The sequence below is a fragment of the Falco punctatus genome (genome assembly GCF_963210335.1).
Source record: "Falco punctatus genome assembly, chromosome: 7".
Classification (NCBI taxonomy): Eukaryota; Metazoa; Chordata; class Aves; order Falconiformes; family Falconidae; genus Falco; species Falco punctatus.
In genome coordinates, this window is record NC_137587.1 from 39,237,544 (window position 1) to 39,262,088 (window position 24,545).

Below are 24,545 nucleotides of genomic sequence, written 5' to 3' on the forward strand. Positions count from 1 at the left end.
AGGAAGAGGGGAAAGAAACTGCTTTCCTGCCCCCCACCCAAGACTCTGGAAAACTTGAGATAACCCATGCCAGGCTGACAGCAGCGAGGAAAGTCCCTGTGAGGCTGAAATAGAAGCAGCAGAGGAAAATATTTTGTAACTAGATAAGGGGGCTGTGAGGTCATTTTCTTTGGAACAGGGTGTGAGATTTTGGTCACCTTTGTTGAACAAGGGGAAAAATGAGAATAAAATAATAACATTGGGCTATTTTGTTCCTTGAAGCAGTTAAATAACCGAGGACAATTTGATCTCTACCTTATCCCGTCCCTGCCCTCCCCCCACACTGGCTGAGGAGCACGGGCTGTTTTATACATCATTAATTATGTAGTTTGCAGGAACTATCCCTGTTGCCCAGCATTGCTGCTACAGAATTGTTTTACAGAACCAAGTTTTGCATCCTGAAGTGGGTTGGTTCTGAATGTAGCCATGCTGAGCTGCCTGCAAGCTTTTTCCCCCCCTAAAAAGCAGTAAAGTACAGATTTCTGTTTCCTGAAGGGCCAGTTCAGAGAGAACCTAAGGTCCAACGAACGTTTTTTTTTTCTAAGAGGCAAATAATAATAAAAAAAAAGTCTAGTGTTGGATTTGTAAAATTCAGTGTTCAGAAGAACTGAGTGAAGACTGGGCTGTGTGCTTGACTTCCCTGCCTGGGAGCAGTTAAGAGTCTTTGGACTGAATTTCCAGATAGGCCTGTGAAGAAATTGTAATAACATTTCTATTGTTTGTAAACTTGTAGTTTTCATCAGGCTCTGGGGGTCTCCTGGCACGGACACCCCTGAGTAAGCCGTCACGTCTGAGGCTTGCCGTTGGGCTCCTGCCCGTGTGTCGGCAGCCCTGCAGCGCCCCGCCAGCAATGGGCTCCCCTGCCTTGGCCTCGATTCCCTTTCTGCAGCACCTGGCATTGCACCCCTGCACGGAACTGCACTGATGCATCCGACCTGTGTCCCACGTCCCACTTCTGGCAAGGTGGGAAGGGTGGTAAAGCCTCACCCTAGGCTGCTTCTCCTCCCCAGCCTGCGTTTGGCTAATCTGGGCAACCCTGGAGCAGGGGTGGGACTCCGGGTATGACGAGGCTGCTCTCCTGCCACAGCCCAGCCCACACCTCCTGCTGATGGCACTGCTGAGGCAGAAGTGACCTAAGCGACCCGCAGGGATGCGCTCAGCTTCGGGTCAGGCTTGGCTTTGCACACAGGCTGCTCTCGGGCACAGCCAGCACCGACTGCGCTGCGGCCGAGACGACAAACTGCCCCAGCTCGGTGTGCGGAGCCCCAGGCTGCTGCTGCTGCCAACCTGAACCTGCAGCTGTCGGGAATCACGGGGCATCAGCCCTCCCATCCCCTACCTGCCATAAAAAAAAAAAAAATTAAGCAGCCAGCAATCCATGGCCTGCCAGGCCACCAGTCCCACAGGCGGAGCTTGCCTCTTGCTGACCAGTTAGTGGCCCTTTCCCACCCCTCTCCCTCAGACATGCAACGGTTCGCTTCGTCACCTCTTTAAAAATTCCGACGCGTCCTTCTGAAATAACCGTGTAAAGAGGAGCGTCCTCCCTGGCATGCGGCAGTAATTCTGGCTCGCCACCTGCAGAAACCACCGTCACCCAGCAGAGGAGCAGTTCAAAGCCAGGCTTACACACGAGGTTTCTCGGTTCACACTACCTGCTCCAGAGGAGATGCAGTTATTTTATGCAAGATTATTTTTTTTAGAATGCATACTGCTTATTCCACCTCTGTATGATTGCACTGTAACAGGTCTGGTCCCTGTGATGCTTTGAAGGCTGGAAATTCTTGTGTACTTCCCCAGCACAGTTAAAAAGAAACCACACAGAAGTAACAATTACAAATATACAACTTTAAAAAAAACTTACTGTTAAAGATTTATTGCAATAATACAATAAAATTTAGAAAAAAAACCTAAAACATTTGTGTTTAGTTACATCTAGTTCGGAAGTTGCAGAGAGAGGCCCCGAGTTTTTGCAGGTGACAAGCAACCCTTGGGTGTCCCATCTGAGACCCTTCAAAGGCACCCGATTTTCAGCAGAGGGCCGGGCTCAAAATCGGGCTCTTCCTTGGCAGCTCAAACTGGCCACCCCAGATCACTGGTCATGGACAAAAGTCACGGCCCAGACCCAAATTCCCGCATTCACGTTACGCAGAGTGTTTTGTAAACTCTCAGCTGGCTGTCTTCAAATACCTATAATTACAGAAATTCCTGCCCTCCCTCCCCTGCCCCCAAAACAACCTGGAAAACTAATCCTGGCGATTGCACTCAAGGTTTGGACACACACAATTCTTCCTTAGCTACACATGTGCAAAACACTTAAAAAACAAAACAACAAAACTCACAATCTGTATTCTGTTACAAAAATGTTTTGTGAGAAGACCTAGCCCAATGCATTTTAACACCCTGGTGGTGCCATTGTGCACTTTCAGAATATGACGACTGCAAATAAATTATTTGGAAAACATGAAGTATATGGCTTAAAAAAGGTCTTGTGTCGGGTTTTCTTTCCCTAAGTAAATGACAGTGTACACAGCTGAATCACAGCCTGACCTTTAGGGATTCAAAGTAGCACAAAGGCAGCAATGAAAGAGTGACTGAAACGCAAAATTAAAACAAAAACAAACCAAAAAAAAAAGATATTTCTATGGCGGGGTCCAGTGCAAAATAAATGGGGAAGCAGAAGGGGCTGCTGCGATGCTAAGAGCCCAAAATACAGTACTGGTGAGTGTGTGCTGGTTGCTCTGAACTGCGAAGGGTCCGATAGCTGCAAGGAGTAAAGTGCTGTGAACTGAGCAGCGACCAAACCCTCCCGGCCCCGGCAGTGCTCATTACTGTGGGGCACCAGCCCCGTTCAGGCTGCAGTAGTCAAGGGAGCCTTGGCTGTTCTCTTAAGACAAACCCAACTCTTGGATTTAGACCAAAAGGATGGTAGGATCGAGGGTGTCTTCATCTAACCACGTCCATGGTGCTAGTGTGGGGGTAAGGGTCTTTGGTTTAAAAAAAAAAAAACAAAACCCAAAAAAGAAAAACTGAATCAAACTACCAACAATAGACGCCAACTCCCAAGGCCAAAGAGAAAGAGCTGCCATATGAGAGGGGTGGGGGGCTGGGAGACACGATACTGGGCTGGTACCCCTGGCGTGGAGCTCGCTGGGGTATGCAGGCATCGGAACAACCAAACCTGCTCTTCCACCCCCTCCTCAGTGGAGCGAGGAGGCAGCGCTGGCTGGCCAGGAGAGGAGCAGCACAAAACCACCACAGAACACTCCACGAGATGGCTAGGCAAGCCAGTCCCGGAGCCGGGGCTTCAGACGTGCAGGAGGACACGGCCTGATGGCGGGGACGTGGCTCGCGCAGCGCTGGCTGCACCCTCGCTGTGCCCCCGTTAGGAGCTGCGTCCCCACAGGGAAGCTACCGGGCAGAGTGGCAGAAACCTTCCCTCTCGGAGGGACGGGAGGATGCTTTCATGTCAGTTTACCCCGTGGAGAAGTACAATGTCAAGCTATATAAAATGTAAACCGTATGTTGGAAGCCTCACTGAGCAAACCATCTTTAAGTAATACATACCGCAAGGCAGAGGAAGCGGAGGAGCACTTGCTAACGAACACATCTGTTGGCATCGCACCTCCCGTAGTTTTACAAGTGAGCCAGCTGCGCTGTGAGCATTTCTGCAGTGAAATGAAATCAACTTCTTGGCATTCAGTAAACAAGAGAAGAAAACCCCACCATAAACATAAAATAGGGTTTAAAAATGCATGTAGTGTGGAGACCCTGTGACTTCATTAAACTAGCTTGCAATGAGGTTTTTCTAATATTAAAAAGTGGCAACATGGTGTCGTAACTGATGAATATTATTGCAACAACGCAATCCTGTATCAGCTTCAAACATGGGTCTAGCTAAGAGAACGTCCAGTGTTTCTTTGGTGTATGATATTAAGAGTAAAGAGCACAACATGAAACTTGTAGACTACCTACCAGTGGAAACAGCATTGAAACAAACCAGTTTTCTATGGCAAAACTGGGTAAAGATTCACAACCAAATCTAAAGTAAGAGCAATTTGCTGTGTGAATTCTTGTCCATGCTGATTCTTTGTATTAAAAATATGGCAACAGAGATTAGAAAACATGTTAAAAATGCATAATTTTCATGTCCTGAATGAAAAAAAATTTAGAAATATGCATTTTTGCATTATGCAAGACAGATTTAAAACACACACAAACAAAAACCCTGTAAGGAGTTAGGAAAATGTGAACTGCATTTGCACCACTGTCCAGACCGCACACTGAGCAGCCTTCTCTCTGTACTCATCCTGATCCAAATACTCCAAAATCTGTTTCTTCTTCAGAAAGTAGAGCTGGAGGCTGCTGCTGGGTCCTTTTTCTTCGATACTCAACAACGCAGACAGAACCAAGACACAAAGTGCCGTCACAGAATCCATCAGAAGTACGTAGCTAGCTAATTTACAAAATGGTACCATCACAGTCATCTTGGGTAAATAAAAAGGTTTTTCTGGTTTACAAAATGAAAGTCTGACCTTTTCTTTGTTCCAGGCACTACTTAACTGAATAGGTACGGTTTTACTACAGCATTGTCAGGGAGGGATTCCTTCCACAAATCCTACGATCCTTTTCCCGTGCTTGTTAGCGATGTCCAGTGTACGCCTTCAGCCAAGAAGTCACCGAGGCAGCAGCAGACGAGATCATTCCACCAGCACTGCTGCTGGCAATGGGCTGAGAGACCTGTGTGCTCTGACTCTGCAGCATCTCCACCTGCTGAGAGGGGATATCGCAGAACCTGGGGCTCGGCAGATTCTCCCAGTCTGTCCCTAGGTCTGTCTCTTCATCGCTGACGTGCTCATCTCCACTCTCATCTGTTTCACCGGTGGCACTGGGATCCACAAACTCCATGGAGTCTTCAAGATCAGCACTGATTTCAAATGGCCCAGACCTGCAAACACGGACCCAAAGCCATCAGCACCTTTGCTACCATGCAGGAGACGGACCGTCCCTTCGCTCACGTGAGTCCTAGGCATGCCAAAGCACCCTGCTCTGTCATGCGTACAGCACAGAAAGAATAACACCTCTGTGTTTATCAGTTGGCAGAGAGAAACTCACTGGCTACAGAGATAACTGTGTATTATGACAACAGTGAAATGAACACAGTTGGCCAAGGAAGCGATAACTGGGTTCCAACCCACGGAGCAGGAATGGCGGAAGAGCCGTTCTGCTTTGGCAGTGGATGGTGAGACACGTACACTCAAAAGAAAAAGCTACTGCTAATAACTCGCAGCTCCACTGCTGGAAATCTCAGCTTGATGTGGAACGGCTTTTATTTTTAACGCTAGCCCTTGGCTAGGCCAAGACGGCTGCAGCTCTGTCAGCGAGGGGAAGGGTGCAGTTTACAACTTACGGAGCTGCGTTGGCACAACTTGCTGGTGGAGACTTCCCACAGCAGCGCTTCACCCTCAGCAACACCTCAAGATCTTTTTTTTTTTTTTTTATTCTGATCAAACTGGTCAAACACTGGAACGGGTTGCTCAGAGAGGCTGCAGAGTCTCCGCTGGAGATACTCAAAACCATAGCGGCCACCGGTCCCGAGTAACCTGCTCTAGTTGAGTTCTGCTTTGAGTGGGGCGAGGGGCTGGATGTCCAGACGTCCTGGCCAAACCCACCTGCGCTGTGACTCCAAGTTCCCTGCTGCCACTGCCTGGTGGGGGAAGCTACTGCATCCCACCCCATCCCGCCGCTTCGGGCTAGCGAACAGGCAGCCAGACCCTGGAACTTCTTCACCGAGCCAAAGCTGGCGGTTTCAGAGGCTTGTGACCCATGGTCAGAGCCTGCGAGGTTTTCAGGGAGGCGCTGCAAGGTGGATTGCCCGCAGCAAGCAGCATCCCTGGCCAAAGTTCATTCCAAAACACAAAGCTGCTCAGTGGAACTGGAGCAAGAACGTGAGACGGGTAAGAGTGACGGGAGAAGGAGCCTGAAGCAGCGATTTAGCATGGAAAATTTTAATCCAGACAATTAAAGCCTGGTAAAATTATATGTATGTGAAAACAGCAGCCTATAAAAGAGACTCTCGGGCATCTATAGGCTTAGATATCTAAAGAAAAATAAAGAGAGCTGGTTGCTGCAGACTTTGCAGACAGTTGAAAAATTAGAGGTAGCCACTCCTCTTCCCTAGTCTGGAAAGGAATGGGAGCACTGTCTCCTGGCAAAGCATTTTGCTTAACAAGGCAACATAAGAGAATCATCAGGTTTAAGGCCAGAAGGGACCATTAGATCATCTCGAGTGATCTCCTCCGTAACAAAGGCCATTATGTTCCACCCCTTCCCCCTGTCCTGAGCCCAGGAACTTCTGCCTGATGAAAGCATCCATTCTGGAAACTCCCCCAGCCTTGACAGGATGACATAAGGAAACAGAGAATCCCCACCTTCATTCTTGTGGGTAATCAATCTCTGTGTTAAGCACGTGTGCCTCATTTCAACCTAGCTCAGACTCTGCTTCCAACAGCGTCTGTAAAGCCATTCAGTAGCCCGTTATTTCCTCCCCAGGAAGGCATGGAAACCAAGCCATCTATCGATCTCATCTCTAGCAAGCTAAGACAGTTTTACACAGGCTAAACCACACCCCTCCCTGGTAGGTATCTTCTCCGACTCTTTCCTGTGACCTCCTATGCTGCTGCGTGGACCCAACTGATGCGTGCACAGAGAAGTGAGACCCACTGTGGCACCTGGGCCTTTCACAGCAGCTGCTTTCCAGGACACAGTTCTTCATTCTCTGGGTATTTCCTGCACTTCTCCCCGTTTTCAGGCAAGCAGCAGCAAGCATGAAATTTTTTCCAAACTGAGCTATGTTACAAAGATTTGGCTCCCCGTATCTTTAGGCTGAATCCGCAGGGATATACCCAGAGAACTTCAGGTAAATGGTTAAAGGCACACACTCGGTCCCTCTTAGTGGCACTGCAGGTTTTCTAATAAAACTAGATCTGTACATGAGAACAAAGTGGAAAAGCAGATTTCAGAACATTACGGTGTTTAAGGGGGGATAAAGTTTAAATAAATATTTGCAGACTATCTTAGGCATAAGTGACTTGTGACTGGATTATCCCAACAGGAAATCAATGTTGTTGGCTTTCTTATATTTCAGTTGTAAAAAAAAAAAAAAAAAGATTATTAAACCTGGTGCACGTGGACCCATGGGAACTGATGTTCTTTTCATCACGTACTAAGTTAACAGAGAAGTTGTGCTTAATCTTGATTTACATATAAATTAATACTATTTGAAGTGTCGACTTTGGTCTAGGTTGTTCATTGACTGGAAGTATTTGGGGAAAGGTTTACCTAGGATTTGTTTTAGGGTTTATATTGCTGGATGCTCTTAGGTATTTACATGTTGGCAAGATGGGGGTAGGTCATATTTGGAATGCAGGGAGACTGCCTGGCATGTGTGCTGCTGTCCCCTGGAGGGAAGGAGCTCCTGCTTCTGGGCACAGGGGAAACAAGTCTCCAGCAAAGCCTCCAGCTGAGCCTGCCATACGCAGAAGCACAGCAGACACGCATCTTTGAAATCTAATTTCCTACTCAGGCCCCTTCTTTTTCTGTCCTCCCTTGCCTCCTCCTTGTAACTACCCTGATTTCTGATGTAACGAGGCCTGATCTATAGGCACAGCAGAAGAGAAGAATTTCCCTCATAAGTAACAAGGCAAATGCATAACTTCAAAGGGATTCAGTCACAGGTGAGTTGAGATACTGCTTTTCTTACCTGCCCAAGTTCTCAGTGTCTGGGCTGACCAGGTACATAAGGTTCCTGAGCGTATGCAGTGGGTGCAACAGATCTAAATTTACATGCTACCATGGGGAAGGTAAGAAAAAGACATGATCAGTTACTGGAGGAAACCTGCAGGCACAGCTGGTATTTTAAAAGCTATTCAAAGAATCCAAACATGCATTCCCCCTACCTGAGAGAAGCAAAGGTGAAGGATGTTAGCATTCAGCTTCTTCACCGCCCGTGTGAACCTGTGCCTGCTGAGATTCTCTCCACAGAACTCGCTGTAGAAACACCATACAGAAAGAGAGAGCAAAATGCTGTGAAAATACACCTACTGGAGACATCAGCATTCTGTGCCCAGGCTTCCTAACAAATCCCGGAGTGAACACCCTCACGGCAAGTGCTTGTTTAAACTATACAGCCGGTTTTAGAGTGCTCAGGAGATTAATTTTTCACCTAGCAAGACTGTTAGCATTTCACCAGCCAGCACTGCTTGCCCTAGTCAACAAGACAGGTGATGTAAACTGTATGAAACTCGAAGATCTGCCGTAGCCAAGCTACTTCAGCTCTCCTTTAAATCTTGCATCATTGCCTGTTCCCAAGCTTTTCCTTCTGTGAAGACCGAGCACCCAAATAATAGTATTAAAAAACAGCTTTTGTGCCCTTACTTCAGCAATCACTATTTTAAACACTTAAAAAGCATATCAGCAGCATATTTGAGCCCCCTGGAAGCCTGACCAGCTCTACAGCTCCCTCAGTACGTCTCCTGTACACATCCCATCTGTTCCACATAGACGTGAAAAATCTGACAGTGCTTTTCATCACAAATGGGGTTTCTGCAATACACTCCCAGACATCTGGCAGCCAGGTATGTTCTCCATTGGTGTTTTATCCCTAGGAGAATTATATTGCTGTCATGCCACGTTATAAGGCCTTGTTCTACAGCACTTAATGTAGCGGAGCTATTCAAGATGACTAAGAGCTGCTGAACTGGGCTGGGATTTTGTAATGTGCAGTAGGGTCTCATAAAATGAAAAAGTGCTATTCACAGACTGTCATATTTCATTTCTAATTTGAGGATGCTGAATACGTCAATTAGAAAGCTCTTATTGTCAACTATGATGGCTGGTCTACACACTTAGGAGCTAAAAAATGAGGGCGGGACTATTAACTGTGGTCTAAAATCCTGCTAGCCCTCCACCCAAAATTGAACAGGACAAAAATCCATGAGCCATCAACCGTTCCATAAAAGCCGTTCCAAGTAATGACTTCGTTCCCAAAACCAAACTGAATTAAGACCAGTCAAAACTGGCCACCAATTCACCTCCTCCGAGGCTTGCGTTTACTTGCCTGTTGCAGAGCTTCTTGGGAAGATTTACATCGAGTATGAGAGACAGAGTGTTAACAAGCTGAGTTGCATAGCACAATGCAGCACTGATGGTATAAGCAGGGTTATTATGTTCCATATCTAAAAGAAATAAAAACACCATGAAAGTCTCATTTTAAATAAAGCCTCAGTGGGTGTGTTAATGCGTTACTGAAGTCTACTCTGGAAAATGTCATTTGTAAGTACTGAGAACAGCCTGAATCCAGCAATCATTTACAGTGAAATCTGTCAGAAGTTGGTAGAAAATAGTAATTCTTGGAATTCCTGTTAAAATGACAACATGTGAACCATGTCAAAACTGTGAATAATTAACTTTATCTCTCCATTACATTGCGCTGTGTCCCAGTGAGCATTTCCTGCAAAAGAAGATTTGAGTGGACTGATCCCTATCCCGGTGTTTATTTCTGACTCAGGTTTGTCTGGGTAAGGACAAACGGACCGAGCTACTGCTCCTCACTGCCTTCTGTTGGCATCCACGGCTGCAAGTTCTATGGCTTCTGGAGTATCCCAGATGCCTAATCAGACCTTCCTCCTTACCTGGTCCTTGGGTAGTCTTCTTCTCTTCCATCCAGTTGTAATACGCTGAGTAGTCTCCATTATTAGGAAGGGTTATCCAAGGCCCTGTGATACTGATGCTGGTGTCCCCGTTATGATCATCACACACCCATCTCCCAGACAGGTATGTGGTTCTCCTGGCTTCCGCGAGCTTGCTCACAGTGCTAGAGGTCATAGCATTGTCACTCTCAGAAGACACATCTGCAGGATCTCTGTAGCACCCAAAGAGGAACAGAGTGTTTTTAAAGGAGCTTAAAAAAAAATACTCAGAGATGCACTTAGCAGGCACTCAGCCAGATTTCGCAGAGAGCAGAACGCCTGTAGATACACCCCTGCAAAACTCCTCATTCCCCAAACTGCTTTCCTTTGTTCTAGGATTTTTAATTATCTGTTTTAAGGAAGTTTAACATTGGACACATACCTCAGATCTCTCAGTGGGGAGATGCTAGCACCTCCAGATTCTTCTATTCTGGACCTCTATCTCTGAGTCAGATGCTTTGCCTTTGGGAAACACCTCCTTCTCCCCACAGACGCTCAGGGAGCCAGAGTGTCTAGCTTAGACTTACATGACTCACTTCTGGGTGTCTAAAGCAGAGCAAAATGAGTCCAAAAGGATAAGCCTTCCGTACCTCATGCTTGTCTTTACTTCTTCAATGGGAAATATGACTGATGTTAGCTCCAGGATATGCGTCCGACGAAGATTTGCCAGATGCTCGTACTGGGTTTTCAAGTCATAGGTTTTTTTCTCTACCAAGTCTCCCAGCTTGCGGTTATGCCTCTGGATCTTCTCTTTCTTCTCCTGATGTCGCTGGGCCCTGCGATAATGCTTCTGGTTCTCCTCTTTAATTCTCAGAAGCCCCTCCGTGTCTGTGAAAACAGCAGCAGATATTAGCCTCAGAAAAGGAGCTGTGAGGCACTTGTAGTAAGTTTGTGAAAAGTATTATTAATATTTATAGAAAAAAAGATCTATAGCAGCTTAAAATGGAAAACACTGCTAAACTATTAACAACTTCCAGCCGCTCAGCGGTACAACTTTTTGATCTTTTCTGAAGATCTCCAAAGAGACTGAAATTGGGATTATTCTTTCCCTGCCTTTTACCCAGCTATTTTTGGATTTGGAGCAGAAAAGCCAAGATTTCACAGTTTAATTAAACTTCTGAGGTAATCATCATGACAGAAATAGCTTGACTGTACATGTTTGCATGGTGCTGGCCAAAAAGACATACGTTACTTGCAGCCAAAATCAAGCACAGATAGCATCTTTATTCACCATTTCTGGCACCACTGCTGCTATTAGTGTATGCTGTTTGGGCTTTGCTCTCGTCCATGTGCTCTTAAAGCGCTTGGATCCCACCAGCGCAGACTTCTCGTTACCACAAGGGAACACTATCTCCCTTTCCAGTAACAAAATGAAACATGTGCTTGTGTACTGGAGCACTGCAACCACCGGAATTCACTCCACACAGCAGGCACACAGAGGCTTAGAAAAATATCCTCCAAGAGCATCTGCTGATTCTCCTATAAAATAACTGACCACAGTAATGCAGTAATGCTTCCACAAACATATGGTGCTAGAGACAGTTAGCCACCTCTGTCTTTCAAAAGCACAGGAAAATATTTCTTAGACACACTCTCCAAGCACATGTATTAATGTACCCTAGTTTGAACGAGAGCTATCTTAGTCACTCATTTTCTGGGTTTACAGCTGAAAAGAAACAGTGTTGGTCAGGTTTTCCTACAGCAAGGCATCACTTTCCCATAATTAAGAAGTGGGATAACTGTCCCTTGCACAGAAGGGAAGCACTAAGCCCTGACATAATTTTACTGATCTATTTTGATTGCAAGGCACAGATGAGACCAGAGCTACAATAAGAATGCTTCATGGCATCTGCTACTTAAAAAAGCCACACTACATACTACTAAAATCAAGAAAACCTCTAAGTAGCTGTACCTACTTCAAGCAACACATTCAGACCGTCAGCCTTCCCAACAGGGGAGCACAAAAATTAAAGACTACATGCAAAGAATGGGACCAAAGGCCGTTTCCCATCTGCAGGTCTGTGCCCAGCCACGCTCAGCCAGCACACGATACCCTCCTGCTAGTCCCGGTTCACAGCCGCAGGGTTGGAACCACACAGACCTTGGAATGGTCCCTGTTCCAGCGGAGTGGGGAGACCAGGCCTGCTGGTACCCCTCAGAGCATGCCTGTCCCCGCAGACACGGAGAGTGCTTTCTCTGAAGGTCAGGAATTATTTCTAGTCGTCTGACCTGTGGTGATCCATGACATGTTTGATCAGAAGGAAGATCTGATACGCGGGAAATGCAAAGTCTCAAATTAAAGAAGCTGAGAATAGTTTCTCTGTGCAGATAAGAACTAACAATTCTCAAGTTTATCAAGTAAGTGATGCCCTATTAGAGGAATCATAGAAAAATGGACTTTTCTTTGAGCGATACTGAGAATCCCTGTGTTGGCTAGTAATTCAGTTTCCTTTAAACATTCCTGTAACCTCAACAGAAAATCAATTAATGCTTGCATTCATATTCCCAATCTCTCCCTTTGCATAACGAGTAAGAGACAGAGGAGGAAAAAAATGTCCGTCTGTTCAATTTTCATACTCATATTGTACTTAAAGGCTGCTTTTTCAGAGAGTGAACTCCCTTCTCTGCAGGTTCAACAGCAATTATTTGAGAAGCAGGGGAGAACACTGCACACACGTTTCCTCAGTAGCAGTCCCGGTGCAGAAACAACCGTCCTTTTTTTGGCATAGCACCTCTGCTTTATGACCCAGTTTATGAGGTGATTAGAAATTGTCCCCAGAAGTATTTGTGGACATCACTATGTCCCACACACCTACGCTGCCTGGTACATGCAAGCATGGGCACACCGATCTCTGCCCAACAGAGCGCTACGCCAGATATTTGCAAGACTGTCTCCTTGAACTGTTCTCCACAGACAGAAGGCAAACATTTTAAAACCTTATTTTAAGAAGCACCAATTATTGAGGTATCGAGGAGAGTGTCAACTCCAAAAGCAGGAACCCAATGTTCCAAGAAATCGTTCTTATTTCAGAAAACTAAACCATATCTAAGAGAAGAAAACCAACCAATTTGCATTTCCTAATGTGGTCCACGAGTGAACCAAGCTGGGTTCCTGATCTACTGGCCACTCATAGCAAGAGTTAATTTTGGGTCTCAAGAGCAGTTCTGGGGTAACTGAGCTAACAACAGGTCAACAGTTTGGTCAGTTCATGGGTTAAATCTAATCTAGTTCACTGTGAATCAGAGAAGTTGCAGAAGCTGCAGGTAATACACTTAACAGAATAGTAGAAAAGTGGAGGAACTCCACTCCCCAGTTGGTCCTAACATTTTGCCACTTTCAGAGCTGTATTTTGAGAAAAGATGACTAAGTTCCTCAAAGTCACACTGGCTTCCTATTCTTCTTGCTGTACAGGCTAAAGAAAGAAAGTAGTTATTACCTCCATAATAATCTTCTACCTACTGAAAAGCTTGCTTTTCCTCACCTTCCTCTTCTCTAAACCAAACCAAACATCAATTTTCTTAGACAATTCCTTGTGTTTTATTCCCAATATTCTCTTCCAGACTTTCTCCAGTTGATTTGTATCTTTCTTAACTTGCTCAAATTGGACACCAGACTTCCACTGAGGCAACGCCAGCACAGCAGGGTAACTGCTTCCACCTTAAATACAATCCTTATATTAGTATGACCCAGAACGAGGTCCGAACTTTTCTGGAGCAGCATTAGATTGCTCATTTATATTTAATTTGCAATCCCCCAGGTCCCTTTCCCATCAAATCTCACCACTGTCCCCCACTTCGGATTTATATGTTTCTCTTTCCTAAACAATATGCACTTGACTTTGTCCTTTTCATGATATTGCCAATTTATCTGCATTATTTTGAATGTGATCCCGTTCTCTGCAGAACTCATATCATCCTCCTCCTTGGCTTCCTCTGTTCCACCTTCTATTCCACCATGCAGGCTATTATGGCGAATATTGGACAAAACTGGGCCAGGAACCGGCTCCTGCTGAGCTCCACCTGTCTCACCTCCTCAGTTTGACAAGTATCGCCACTCTTTGAACGCAGCCTTTCCAGCCTTTTCTGTCAACCTTACAGTGATACCCCCAGAGCAAATGTATCTGCTCGCCTGCGAGGCGGCACGGGGTAGTGCCCCAAGGTAAGGTATGTAGCATCTTCTGCTCCATCCTCCACTAGACCGCTTGATCCCCAGTTGATTTGACGTGGCCTGTTCTTAACAAAGTGGTGCCTACTTTTAATTACCTTATCTTCTAGCTACCTGTAAAGTGGGCAGACGTTTATAATAAGGTGACCATATGTCATCAGTTCAAGGTTGTCCCTTCCCTCACCCTTTGAAAACAGATCCTGCTTTCACTGTTTCCTGGGACATCCTCTCTCCCTTGTGTTCCCAAGTGCTCCACAGACTACTTCAGCTTGTTCCTCAAGTTCCCTAAGGTGAATCTTGTGAGGCCTTGCTGACATAATCAAAATATTATTTAGCTGGTTGTTTTCTTTCCTTAGCCTGCGGTCCTCTCATGATGTAAAATTTAATCTGGCTAAGCAGCTGATCACATTTTCTTCTCGAGAAGACAGAGCAAAGAAGGTGCTGAATGCTTCACACTTCTTTGCACTGCTATTTGCTCTCTTTCCTGTAAACTATCAGACTTGCCTATTTCTTCATCTTTTTCTTATTGTTACTATCCATCCTCCTTATTAACTGAAAAACATACTGCATCTCAGCCTTTTTGACATTATCACCACAAGCTTGTGCTAATCCTTTATAACTACTCTCAGGTATATGCCGTTGCTCCCACTGTCTGTATGGCTCCCTCAAATTTCAAGTCGTAAAAATGTTCTTGATTGCATCAATATGCTTCTGAATAGGCTTCCTATATTTTTTTTGCACGTAGGTCGTAACAAGCGCTGCATATTCTTTTCTGAAAATGACCCTACAAATCTCTTGTGTAGAACAATTCACTGCTCCAAAAGCAAAGCTGCTGAATGGTGGCAACTTACCAGCCTACGCTGCATTTCTGTGACCCCTGCTCAAGGAGGATTTTAGCATTTCTAGGCAGGTGTGGGTTAAAATTCATCAGTTACTTCACAACAGCTGCAAAGCTGTTTGCTCCTCTTTATCAAGAGGAAGTGATCAGAAACACTACACTGAATAAGGCCCTCTCTAGGGACCAAGCCGAAGCCATAGGCTGCTAAGCATTTACTTTTAAAGCTGTTGCAAAATGATTTCCATCCAGCTGAAGAACATCTACTGTTTCCTAATTAAAACTCAAGCATAAAAAGGCTAAAATCCACTCACTAATTTGCCTTCAAGTTGATTTAAGAAGTGACAGTTTGGAAATTCACCATTCTTAAAAACTAACACTCAAATTCACATCAATTGATTTTTCACTCTAAGGCACAGTTTTCCACATCACAAGAGCACAGGCATTACTCACGTCTTGTCATTTCATCATTTTCTTTGCAAATGGTCTGTTTCAGCTGCTCAATCCTCATCTTGCAAGACATTATTTTCCATCTCTGAAAAAGAACATTCAGCAACTCTAGGGCACAAACAACTTCAAACACACTGACTAATGATTAACAACAAAGCCAGCAGCTTTAGTGCAAAAGTAGCAGGATGTTCTTAATTGGATCAGGTGAACAAATAAATATTTCATATACTGTTTGGTGCACAGAAGAATGCCACAAACAAACCAAATGCCTAGTATAAAGTCAATCAGTATAATACGTTATTGATCAAATATCTAGTAAGAAATTAAAAATATTGACAGTTTGGATCACTCTGCTTGCAGAGCCAGTTTCAGTTTTGCTTACAACAGGCTTTTTGGGACAGCAACACAATGACCTCAAGGTAAATTTTAACTTTAAACTATGAGATCTAGGAATTCAGAGACTTTTAAAACTATGGGACGCTTTGAACAACTCACCAGCTGATCAGTTATCTCTTTCCCTTCCATGGCCTTCAAAACACTAGAGGAAAAAACACGATTGAAAGTTTTATGACTGTCTGGACTACGTCTGTCTCCAGCAACAGTGCATTGAAGAGACTGTTTTGTTATTTTCTGAGAGTTCTTACAGTTTATTTTCATTTAATAACTACAACTTACTGTTTTTGGAATTCTCTCTGTTTGGTTTTAAGATGCATCAGCCTTTCTTCCTTGTCTGAAAACCTGGAAGAGATTAAATGTTTTTATTGATATTTTGCACAATATGGCATTGTAAGTTTCTGAAAAGATAAAAAGACTTAAGCCTGTGGGAGTCTAAACCTCAACTATCTGCCTTATTCTTGGGAAGTAATGGCTGAATGTATAAAACTCTTGCAGAATTCTACAGCATGTCTCTCACAGGAATTGCAACAGAACCTCTACGATGAGGAAACATCAGCTTGTGGTATTACCCAACTTGTAAGCAAATTATTTGCTATTTCTAGAAGATTTATAGTTTCAAAACATCAATATTTTGTGTATTAATAAAACAGATAGTACTATAAAAACCTTTAGTCGCTGGAGAAATTAACAGTACTATCTCAGATACTGTCATGAGGCTGAACTGCGTATTTTCACAAGCTGCGATGATATTAGCTGAGTCCACTCTGGTGGTGGGAAATGCAGGTTTTCACACACTACACTGCATTTTCTCCCTTCTAACATGCAAGAGTCTCTCACACTTTATTCATTAAGGGGTCCAAATAGGACAGCACTCTCTTAAGACTTTTACATGACATCCAAATCTTTTTTGTATTAGTAACAGCAATAAGTTGCAGCCTTCTACTTCTTCCTACCAGGCACCTGTAGCCGTCACAAGCACATGACCCAACTGTCTGCTGGAGTTCTGCTTCCCCAGATGTCTGAGGTTTGGCAATTACAAAGAACTGATCAGAAGAGGACTCTTTTGGCTGCATCACCCTGTGTTTTCACCCTTTGAATACGCAGCAGCTATGTTCTGCTCCCCTCCATGTTCCACAACGTATTGAGAAATACATTTAAAGAAAACACGAATGATGCATATTGAGAAATCACAATGAAGCATGAAGCGACAAAGCTAACAGTAAGAGCAAACAGCAAGAGAGCCAGCCAAGAAATTTAGACAACACAAAAAATAGCAAATGCACTCTGTCTTCTGCCAGCGTATGGCTTCCCAGCTTCCCTTTGTGCCTGTGATGTTACAGCAGCATCCCCATCCAAGCCTCAAAAGTGTGTCTTGGGTTAAGTCCAGGCACGGAAAAACAATTCATTCTATCTCCCTCTGCAACATGCAAAATTGATGATTTTATCCTAACAGAGGTCTAAACATTTTACCTACAACCCACCAAGTCCTTTATTTAGAAAGAATTACATAGTAAGCCTTGACAGGATGGCATCTTGAGCCTCCCTCTCTGCTCAACTCTGTGGGTTTGATTTCAGGTGAAACATTAAAATGCTTCATTTTTCTCATCGAAGCGCTGAAATCTGAAAGCTCGGTGACTAACTCTGGGTTCAGAAAGTGAGTAATCACCTTTCCAGATGACATAAGCATTAAAACAACAACAAAACTACTGGCTGCTGCCTCTGTAGTAAAGCAAAAATACCTATTTTCCTTCCAAAACAAACCAAAACCAAATGCAGGTGCTTGGCATAAAAGCCAGAGGCTATGCGTGAGCCGGAGGAATGTGGTGCAACTGCAGCCCAGCTGCTCAACCCAGCGCATTTGTTCTTCCTGTGTCCTCACCCCACCAGTCATCATGGAAATTACAAAAATGCACTGTACTAGACTCCAGTTTACCACAGAGCAATGCACACCTACTGCACCCCGACCTTTGGCTGCAACCAAAAATAACTTGGCCCAGAAACACCGCTCGGCACTCACACAGGGAGAACACGCTGGGGTAGTTTGGCAATTCTTGTTTTCAGAGCTGGGTTAATGGGCATGGAGTCTGACTAAACACAATTACCCAAATCACGTCCATCACATCAGCAAAAAGTTGAATGATCTGTCAAGAATATGCGACTAAATTAAGTTCTTACTGTGGAGGGAAGAAAGAAGTATTTGTGAAAGCCTGCAAAAATTACAGCTCACCACGCACTTCAGCAACTACGTCAAACAGCTCCTACAAACTTCTTTAGCAGGTTTCTCCTAAGCAAACATTTCCATTTCTTTATATAGCCCTAATTTTAATTGCGTCGCATCATGTAACTAATTTTTCCCTATATATCTACAGCCTTCCAATTTGGCAAAGACAAGACTTCGGAAGAACTATTATAGGAACTCCCAGACAATGCAAACAGAGAAGGAAAGAACTCAACATCTCGAATCATCCATTAAATGTTTCTCTTCAGTCTTACCATGTCAAGCTGAGATGTTCTACAGTTACCTGGCTTATTTCCACATGTTCACAACTGGAGAGAAGCAACAAGAAGGGCTTCCTAATCTATAGGGACTGATTAACACCGAAGGAGTAGAGGACAGCAATAGGTACCTCCATTACCGCACCTATTTGCTACAATAAAACTCCGTTGCTGCGAAAAGTCACTGTTCCTAATGATAACCCACAGCTTAAAACAAGTCAGACAGGCTTAGATGTCACATTTATATCGTCTTTGGCTTTTGCCACCTGCAGACACATAAAGCAAAGCAATGCAGCATGCCTGTAAAATACACTCTGAGAATTTATGCATATGACAGGCTGGAGCAAACTCCCGGGAGGAAGAAGAGTCTTCAAGCTGAAACCAACCTCAAGATGCTGGCTTAGTTTGCGAATATACAACACATTACTAATGAAAAGAAGAATGTCAGTGATTATTTTACCGGAGGACTTCCGGCCTACTCATCCTTAATTGTAGCTGTACTTTAATAATTAATCTTAACAGCTCCTCCATCTCTCCCCCTCACAGATACAGGGTGTGATTTTTGCCAGACAGCTGAACAACTTCAGTCTTACTGCAGCTTCTATAAAAATTAGCACACAAAACAGTCCAATGAAAAGAAACCTGACATAATTCTTACTGTTAGAACACAAAACAATTTATCTTCTTATAAGGACAAATCACAAGAAAATTCTAAAAATAGACCACCATTGGATACAGGGAGCAATGCTTGCTTTCTTTACTTTTCACAAGAGAGAGAACAATCCTTTTCCCTCATCTGTAATACTTCAAAAAGACAAATGGGAGGCCCAAGTGACCCCATACACTTCCACATTCTGAATTTCTCACATGGCCCTTATAACCGAATCACACAGAAAAGCCCTTGTCATGACCCTGTCAGCCTCCTCCAGCACCGGCCATAACACTGATCTAAAATTAACCCATCTACTACTAGAAGGCATAACGTAAACAAATAAATAATGATGACAGTAAACACAACCTGAAAGCCAGCCAGTTAACTGCACCTGTCCCTGCATGACCTTGCCATGGTGTGTGGCTGCCATTTAAAAAGTCGCTCCCCCTCTCTGTGCTCATGTGGCAAGAAATTCACAGGCACCCGCTCGCTACCTACAAAGAGAAAACTAAGAAAACTGCCCTCTGAAGTGACAGGCTCTTCCTCACTTTTCTATCAGTCATTCCACGCATGAATTATAGAATGCAGACAAAATGTGTCAAGCACAGTTTTAAAACCAAGGAATTCCGTTATCCTCAGAAGAACAAGAAGAAACCCAAGCTTTAGCGGGCTTTGACCCTACACTGAGCGTTCCTGCTGCCATCAAACATGTCTATGTTACCGGGGTGTTGCATTATTCCTCTACGTTATGTCGTTCCTTTAATTCATTAATATGAAGTTGCTGTTTTCAATGAATTACACTACTGCTTGGGGAAGTTTTGAGCAGCAGGAGAAACAAAGCCTGGGGAAATTGAACGTAGAGGGAGACCCCTGAGAATGGAGGCTCTATAAGAACAGAAGAGCTGTGGATAACTGGCTAGCTGAAAAGGGTCACATAGCCATAGTCCAGCTGGCTGGACAAAAATGCACATCGCTCTCAGCTTATCTGAAGTAAAGCAAAATACACTGTCTTTGGCTGTTTTTGTTACACAATAACAGGAAGATTTCGGTGGGAAAAGAATGTTGCAGGTGGGAACAGAAAACTACAGAAGAGAAACAAGGGGCGGGCTTGGTATTTAGGCAACTAACCAATAATGAGCTTAACTTTTGTAATATGTATGAGCTAATTATAAGAAGGCATAAAAGGTGACTGTAAGACACAATAAACGAAGTCTGCTGATCACTCATATTGAGTGACTGTGTCTTCCCTCCGTCGCGACAAAGAGCAGTGATCCCTACAGATGGAACCATGGGTCCAGGCGGGGGGGGGTGGGGTGTTGGGCAGGAAAAGGAAAAAAATGAGAGACTTATTTCCTGCAGTTAAGAAACACAGTGTAAACATACATATTTCCTAGCCACAGATGAATGGGACAGTTAAAGCATCTTAGGAGGATGCAGTGAAAACTGTCTGACAGAAAAGCTGATCTTGTCTCACGTGAGAAGATACAAGTAAGATAAAGAGCTGCGTTTTTTTCCAACAAGCTGTTGACTCTGGCACTTTGGTTGGCTAAGGCTGCTTCTTCATGGCTTCATTTTTCTGATGGGTAGAAAAACTTCTTAAGCCTTAGTTAATGCAGAATGACAGAGGTTCCACTGTAACAAAGGCTACGGTTGAATTTCTATAATTAAGCCTGATGTTTAGCCAAAATCTTAAGGCTACAAAAGGGGCAAGGAAAAAAAAAAAGTGGTTTATGTTCCAAACTCCAAATCCAATTTTTTTTGTGGAAGCTGCAGATAACCCCAAGCAGTCTCACACAAACACAAATTTTCCATCTATTTTAGAAAGACTAAATACAGTTGGTGGTTCTATGACACAGTTTTTCATGTTAATAATAAAAAGCAAGCCCATCCAGCAGCTGACTAAGGTCTCGATTTCACAAGCTGATTCACGTCGGCTGACACCCTATGCCTACTCCCACTGATGTTAATGGAAGACAGACACCACTGTCCCCTTGGCTGTTCTTGTGTTTGGCAGAAGGATGTGAAGAGCCTTTGGTGTGAGGACCATAACACACTGCACGCTGCTTACCACCTTCCCAAAATAGTTTGAGAAATTACTCTCAACAGCTGCTAACGAAGCTACAAATGAAGGACCAAGAACACAGCGTCAGCCAAAAAACAGAGCTATTCTGGAGATGGTGCTGGGCAGACTTTTTAAGAATCTGGGATGGACATGCTGTGAACGACAGCTACGGAGGGGCGATCTGCATCTGAGTCATGTAATGAGAATATTTGCTTATTGATGTAACACACATTCAGCTGCCCTCCCATAGTGCCAACATTTCGCAAAACTGAGCAGGAAGGTACATGATTAACTCCAGCGGAGCATTTTTTGTAATTCTAAAAAAAAAAAAAAAAGGGGGGGGCCGGCATGATTACAACTATTTGTATAGGCAACAAAATAAAAAAAACTCAGGTGCTGTTTTCTTGCACACCTTCCTGATTTTGTGTAATGATTTAGAAGGCTCCCGGTTGAACGCGTGCTGCTGAAAACACAGCCGTTTCCAACACCCTGCCGCAGCGCTCTCGCTTTGCCCTGAGCCGTCGGAGTTTCTGCCAGCCACACCGCCGCGGGCACACCTGCTGAGGGCCCCGCCGAAGGGAAAGTCGGGGGGGCTGAACTAGTTACATTATTATTATAAGGAAGGCACCGTGGGCCGTGCTCCGCCCGGGCGGGGCGGCCCCCCCCCAGCAGGCAGCCCCGCGGCGGGCCCGGCAGCGGCAGGGGCGTCCCCTCACCCCCCCGCCCCCCGTTTACCTCCCCCCGCCCCAGGGCAGCGGGGAAGGGGGACAAGGCGGACGACCCGCCCCCCTCCTCCGACCCCAGCCCTGAGGGGAGCGGGGGAGGGGCAGCCCAACGGCCACCGCGCCAGGCGGGGCTGCCCGGCCTCCCCCCCCGGGGGGGCTGGGCTGAGGGGGGAGAGTGAGTGCGTCCCCCGCCCCCGTCCCCTCAGCGCCGCCGGTACCTCTCGGAGTCGCGACCGTCGAAGAAGACGAAGTCGCCGCTCTGGACGCACTTGGCGCAGGTGAGGCGGCGGCGCGTGGTGTTGCAGAGCGGGCACCGCTCCACCGCCACGTACAGCCCCTCAGCGTCCTCCTCGGCGCCCCGCAGAGCCGCCGGCCCGGCCCCGCCGCCGCCCTGCCCGCCGGGCTGCGGCCGGCAGCCGCTGGGAGACGCCATGATGGGCTCCCCGCGCCGCCGGTCACGTGGGACTTTGTTTTCGGGCAGGGGCATTGTGGGAAACGAGCGCTGAGGCGGCGCGGGCCAGGCCCGGCCCGGCCCCCCGCCCGGCCCCGGCCTCGGCCTGCGGGGCACCTCGCGTACCCCTCCAGGGCACATACTGGCCTTAAAAATAAACATTTCGGGTTTTCTCCTCGGTCTGGCTGCCCTCAGCACCTGCTGAAAGAAGGCGGGCAGCCCCATCCCTGCTCCCCTCACGACCGGGGTGAGCTCCGCTGGGCCTGGTAAAGAATTGTGTCATTTTACATTCTTTGTAAAAGCTGAGGTGAAAAAAAACCACACCAAAAAACAATCCCAAAACCCCAACAAAACGTAGACAGCACCGACTGCAGATCTGCCATAGTGCTTCAGAGCCTGCAGTAAGTGGTGCTTGCTGGGGTGCTGGGTGCTCACAGGAACCTCGCGGGTCTGTCACCCCGGGGAGTAACAGCCTGGCTTCCCAGGGGAGCACACCTACCCCCCAGCAGGGCTGGGGGTGCTCCAGCTGCAGCCACCCTCGTGGCAGTCCCAAGGGGACCATATGCACCATAGCCAGTCAGTAAATGCTGCATGGACTATGCATACGCAGAGCCAGTCCCCATACACATCCTTAAGGGTGACAGACTAGTAGGTTTCCTCATCCCAGCCTCAAGGTTGGAGCCAGACTCAGGAGTTCAATAGATACGATCAACTAGTATGTAGAAGCAGAGCAAGTAGTCTGTAGCAAATGCCAGGCAATTAGGAGAGGGAGTTCACCCAAGCCAGAATAATTTAAAGCAGTATCTCCCATCAAAAGGAAACAGACCACATACGCCTAAAACATGTTCCAGTTTTAAAAGAGAATTCCAGCCTACCCAGCCTGTATTGTTTCCCCTTCCTCATATATTTAAGTGCTACAAAACACTAGCATGGAGGTAGAACCAAGATAGTTAAGAATTACCATAGTAAACTAACTTAATCAGTAGCTCAGGGAAAAGGCACAGAGCCCTTTTCTCATCTATTAGGCTTTATCCACACTTTTAAAAAGCATTAACTTTACTGGTGAAATTATGTGGCAAGTTCATAATTAAAATGCAACTTCTTTAAGAGGACTCATCTTAAACTTTTTCCAGCATCCCAATAACAGCAGGTTGGTTTTCGCTTGGAAAACATTATTGTAACTCAAGATTATCAGCTATTACAGCTACAATGCAAATAAAAGTCCAGCCCATAGCTGTGGGAAGCCTACAGTGTTAGAAAAGCAAGCCTCTGTTTAGAATAGATTCGAGTGTGGAAATCCAGTTTGACTGTGACAAAGAAACTGGTAACAGTTAAGACCAGTTTATCATAAGGAAGTGCATGAAGTTCTTCAAACTTTTTTCCCCAGAGGAGCAGAGCGACTGTTATAGAAGCACTTATAAGACATATTACAGACACAGAAGTTGAAACCACATCCTCACCAAATCAGAAAAACTCGTGACAGCAAAACTAAGCCCAGCAAGACTATGACACCCTGTTCTGTATTAAGCTGTTGTCCATACTGTGCACTTCCATCAAGGACACAGCTAGCTTTTGGCCTGGGTTATGCGTAAGTCATCTAACAGCAACCTCTAGTGGCTTAGGGAGCTTCTCGGCAGATCCATCCCATCTTCAGCAAGAAACAAAGGGAGGACACAAAAACTCCACCACCACCAAAGCCCTGTTGTGGAAAAAACCACCTTGCTTCCAGGGAATTGTAGAAGGTACCTGAACAGTGAAGGGATAGTGTTTGTACTGCTCCTAGTCACATTGCCATTCCAAGCATGACACTTTTTTGCAAAGTAAGCCCCGAGTTCACTTGGAGATAATGTACAAAATCTCCATTATTTTAGCTGCAAAATTACCGAATGTGGTGTAGTGCCACTGGCTGAACTTGGTTAAAACTACCCAGATAATTAAGTCTTGAGCATCCAACACTTTCTGTCTTTCCATCAAGTCCATGTTAAGGCAGTTCCTATCCAACATGTTTTTGTCTGGACCAGGCAAAAAACTCCCATCATCTGAGGGGACTTCAGTAATACAGTTGGGTACCATTTTGTCATGGCACAAATTAATTTTAACAAATTAGGCAATTTGATTAGTTACCCCTCCACCCACAACCTTTCTAGGTACATTCCAGCATTCAGGGGTCTTGAACATCATCTCTCTTAAAAAGAGTACCAACACCATTACAAACAAGAGTTTATCTAACCGGTAGGATCAGAGGGGTTCAGTTTACGTCCTCTAAAAATCACTGTCTGCAAAACACTGAAGTAAACGCATGCTGGATTTTGTAAACTACACTGTAGACAAAAATATATTTTGAGTTTACACATGAAAATACAAAAACATTGCAGGAGCTAGGTTTCAGTACACTTAAGGATTTTGACAAAGCTAGTTTGAAACGGAGTGTTGATTCATCTGTTCAACAGGGGAAAAGACATGTTATTTCTATCACAAAATACTTTTAAGTCCCACCTTAATATGTATTCTATCAAAAGTACATGCAT

The 24,545-nt window shown here is 45.2% G+C and overlaps 1 protein-coding gene across 1 annotated transcript; it reads right to left on the reverse strand.

Moving 5' to 3' along the window:
* Positions 1–1,896: 1,896 nt before the first annotated feature.
* ATG14 (autophagy related 14) lies at positions 1,897–24,501 on the reverse strand. The gene is made up of 10 exons (XM_080394497.1): positions 21,785–24,501; positions 15,911–15,973; positions 15,731–15,773; positions 15,239–15,320; positions 10,376–10,613; positions 9,729–9,958; positions 9,155–9,272; positions 7,995–8,085; positions 7,799–7,884; positions 1,897–4,984 (listed from the first exon to the last, which is right to left on the reverse strand). The coding sequence occupies exons 1-10, from the start codon at positions 22,240–22,242 to the stop codon at positions 4,678–4,680; spliced, it is 1,716 nt and encodes a 571-aa protein (XP_080250623.1). The 5' UTR covers positions 22,243–24,501; the 3' UTR covers positions 1,897–4,677.
* Between the last annotated feature and the right edge of the window lie 44 nt (positions 24,502–24,545).

What these genes read in the sequence shown, in the direction of transcription:
- ATG14 (XM_080394497.1), bottom strand. Translation starts at nt 22,242, where the DNA reads ATGGGGCTGCCCGCCTTCTTTCAGCAGGTGCTGAGGGCAGCCAGACCG. An exon ending in AAATGATGAAATGACAAGAC is followed by an intron (nt 10,614 to 15,238) that starts GTGAGTAATGCC and finishes CTGTTTTCACAG; the next exon opens with ACACGGAGGGGCTTCTGAGA. An exon ending in CCCAAGAAGCTCTGCAACAG is followed by an intron (nt 8,086 to 9,154) that starts GCAAGTAAACGC and finishes GTGTTTCTACAG; the next exon opens with CGAGTTCTGTGGAGAGAATC.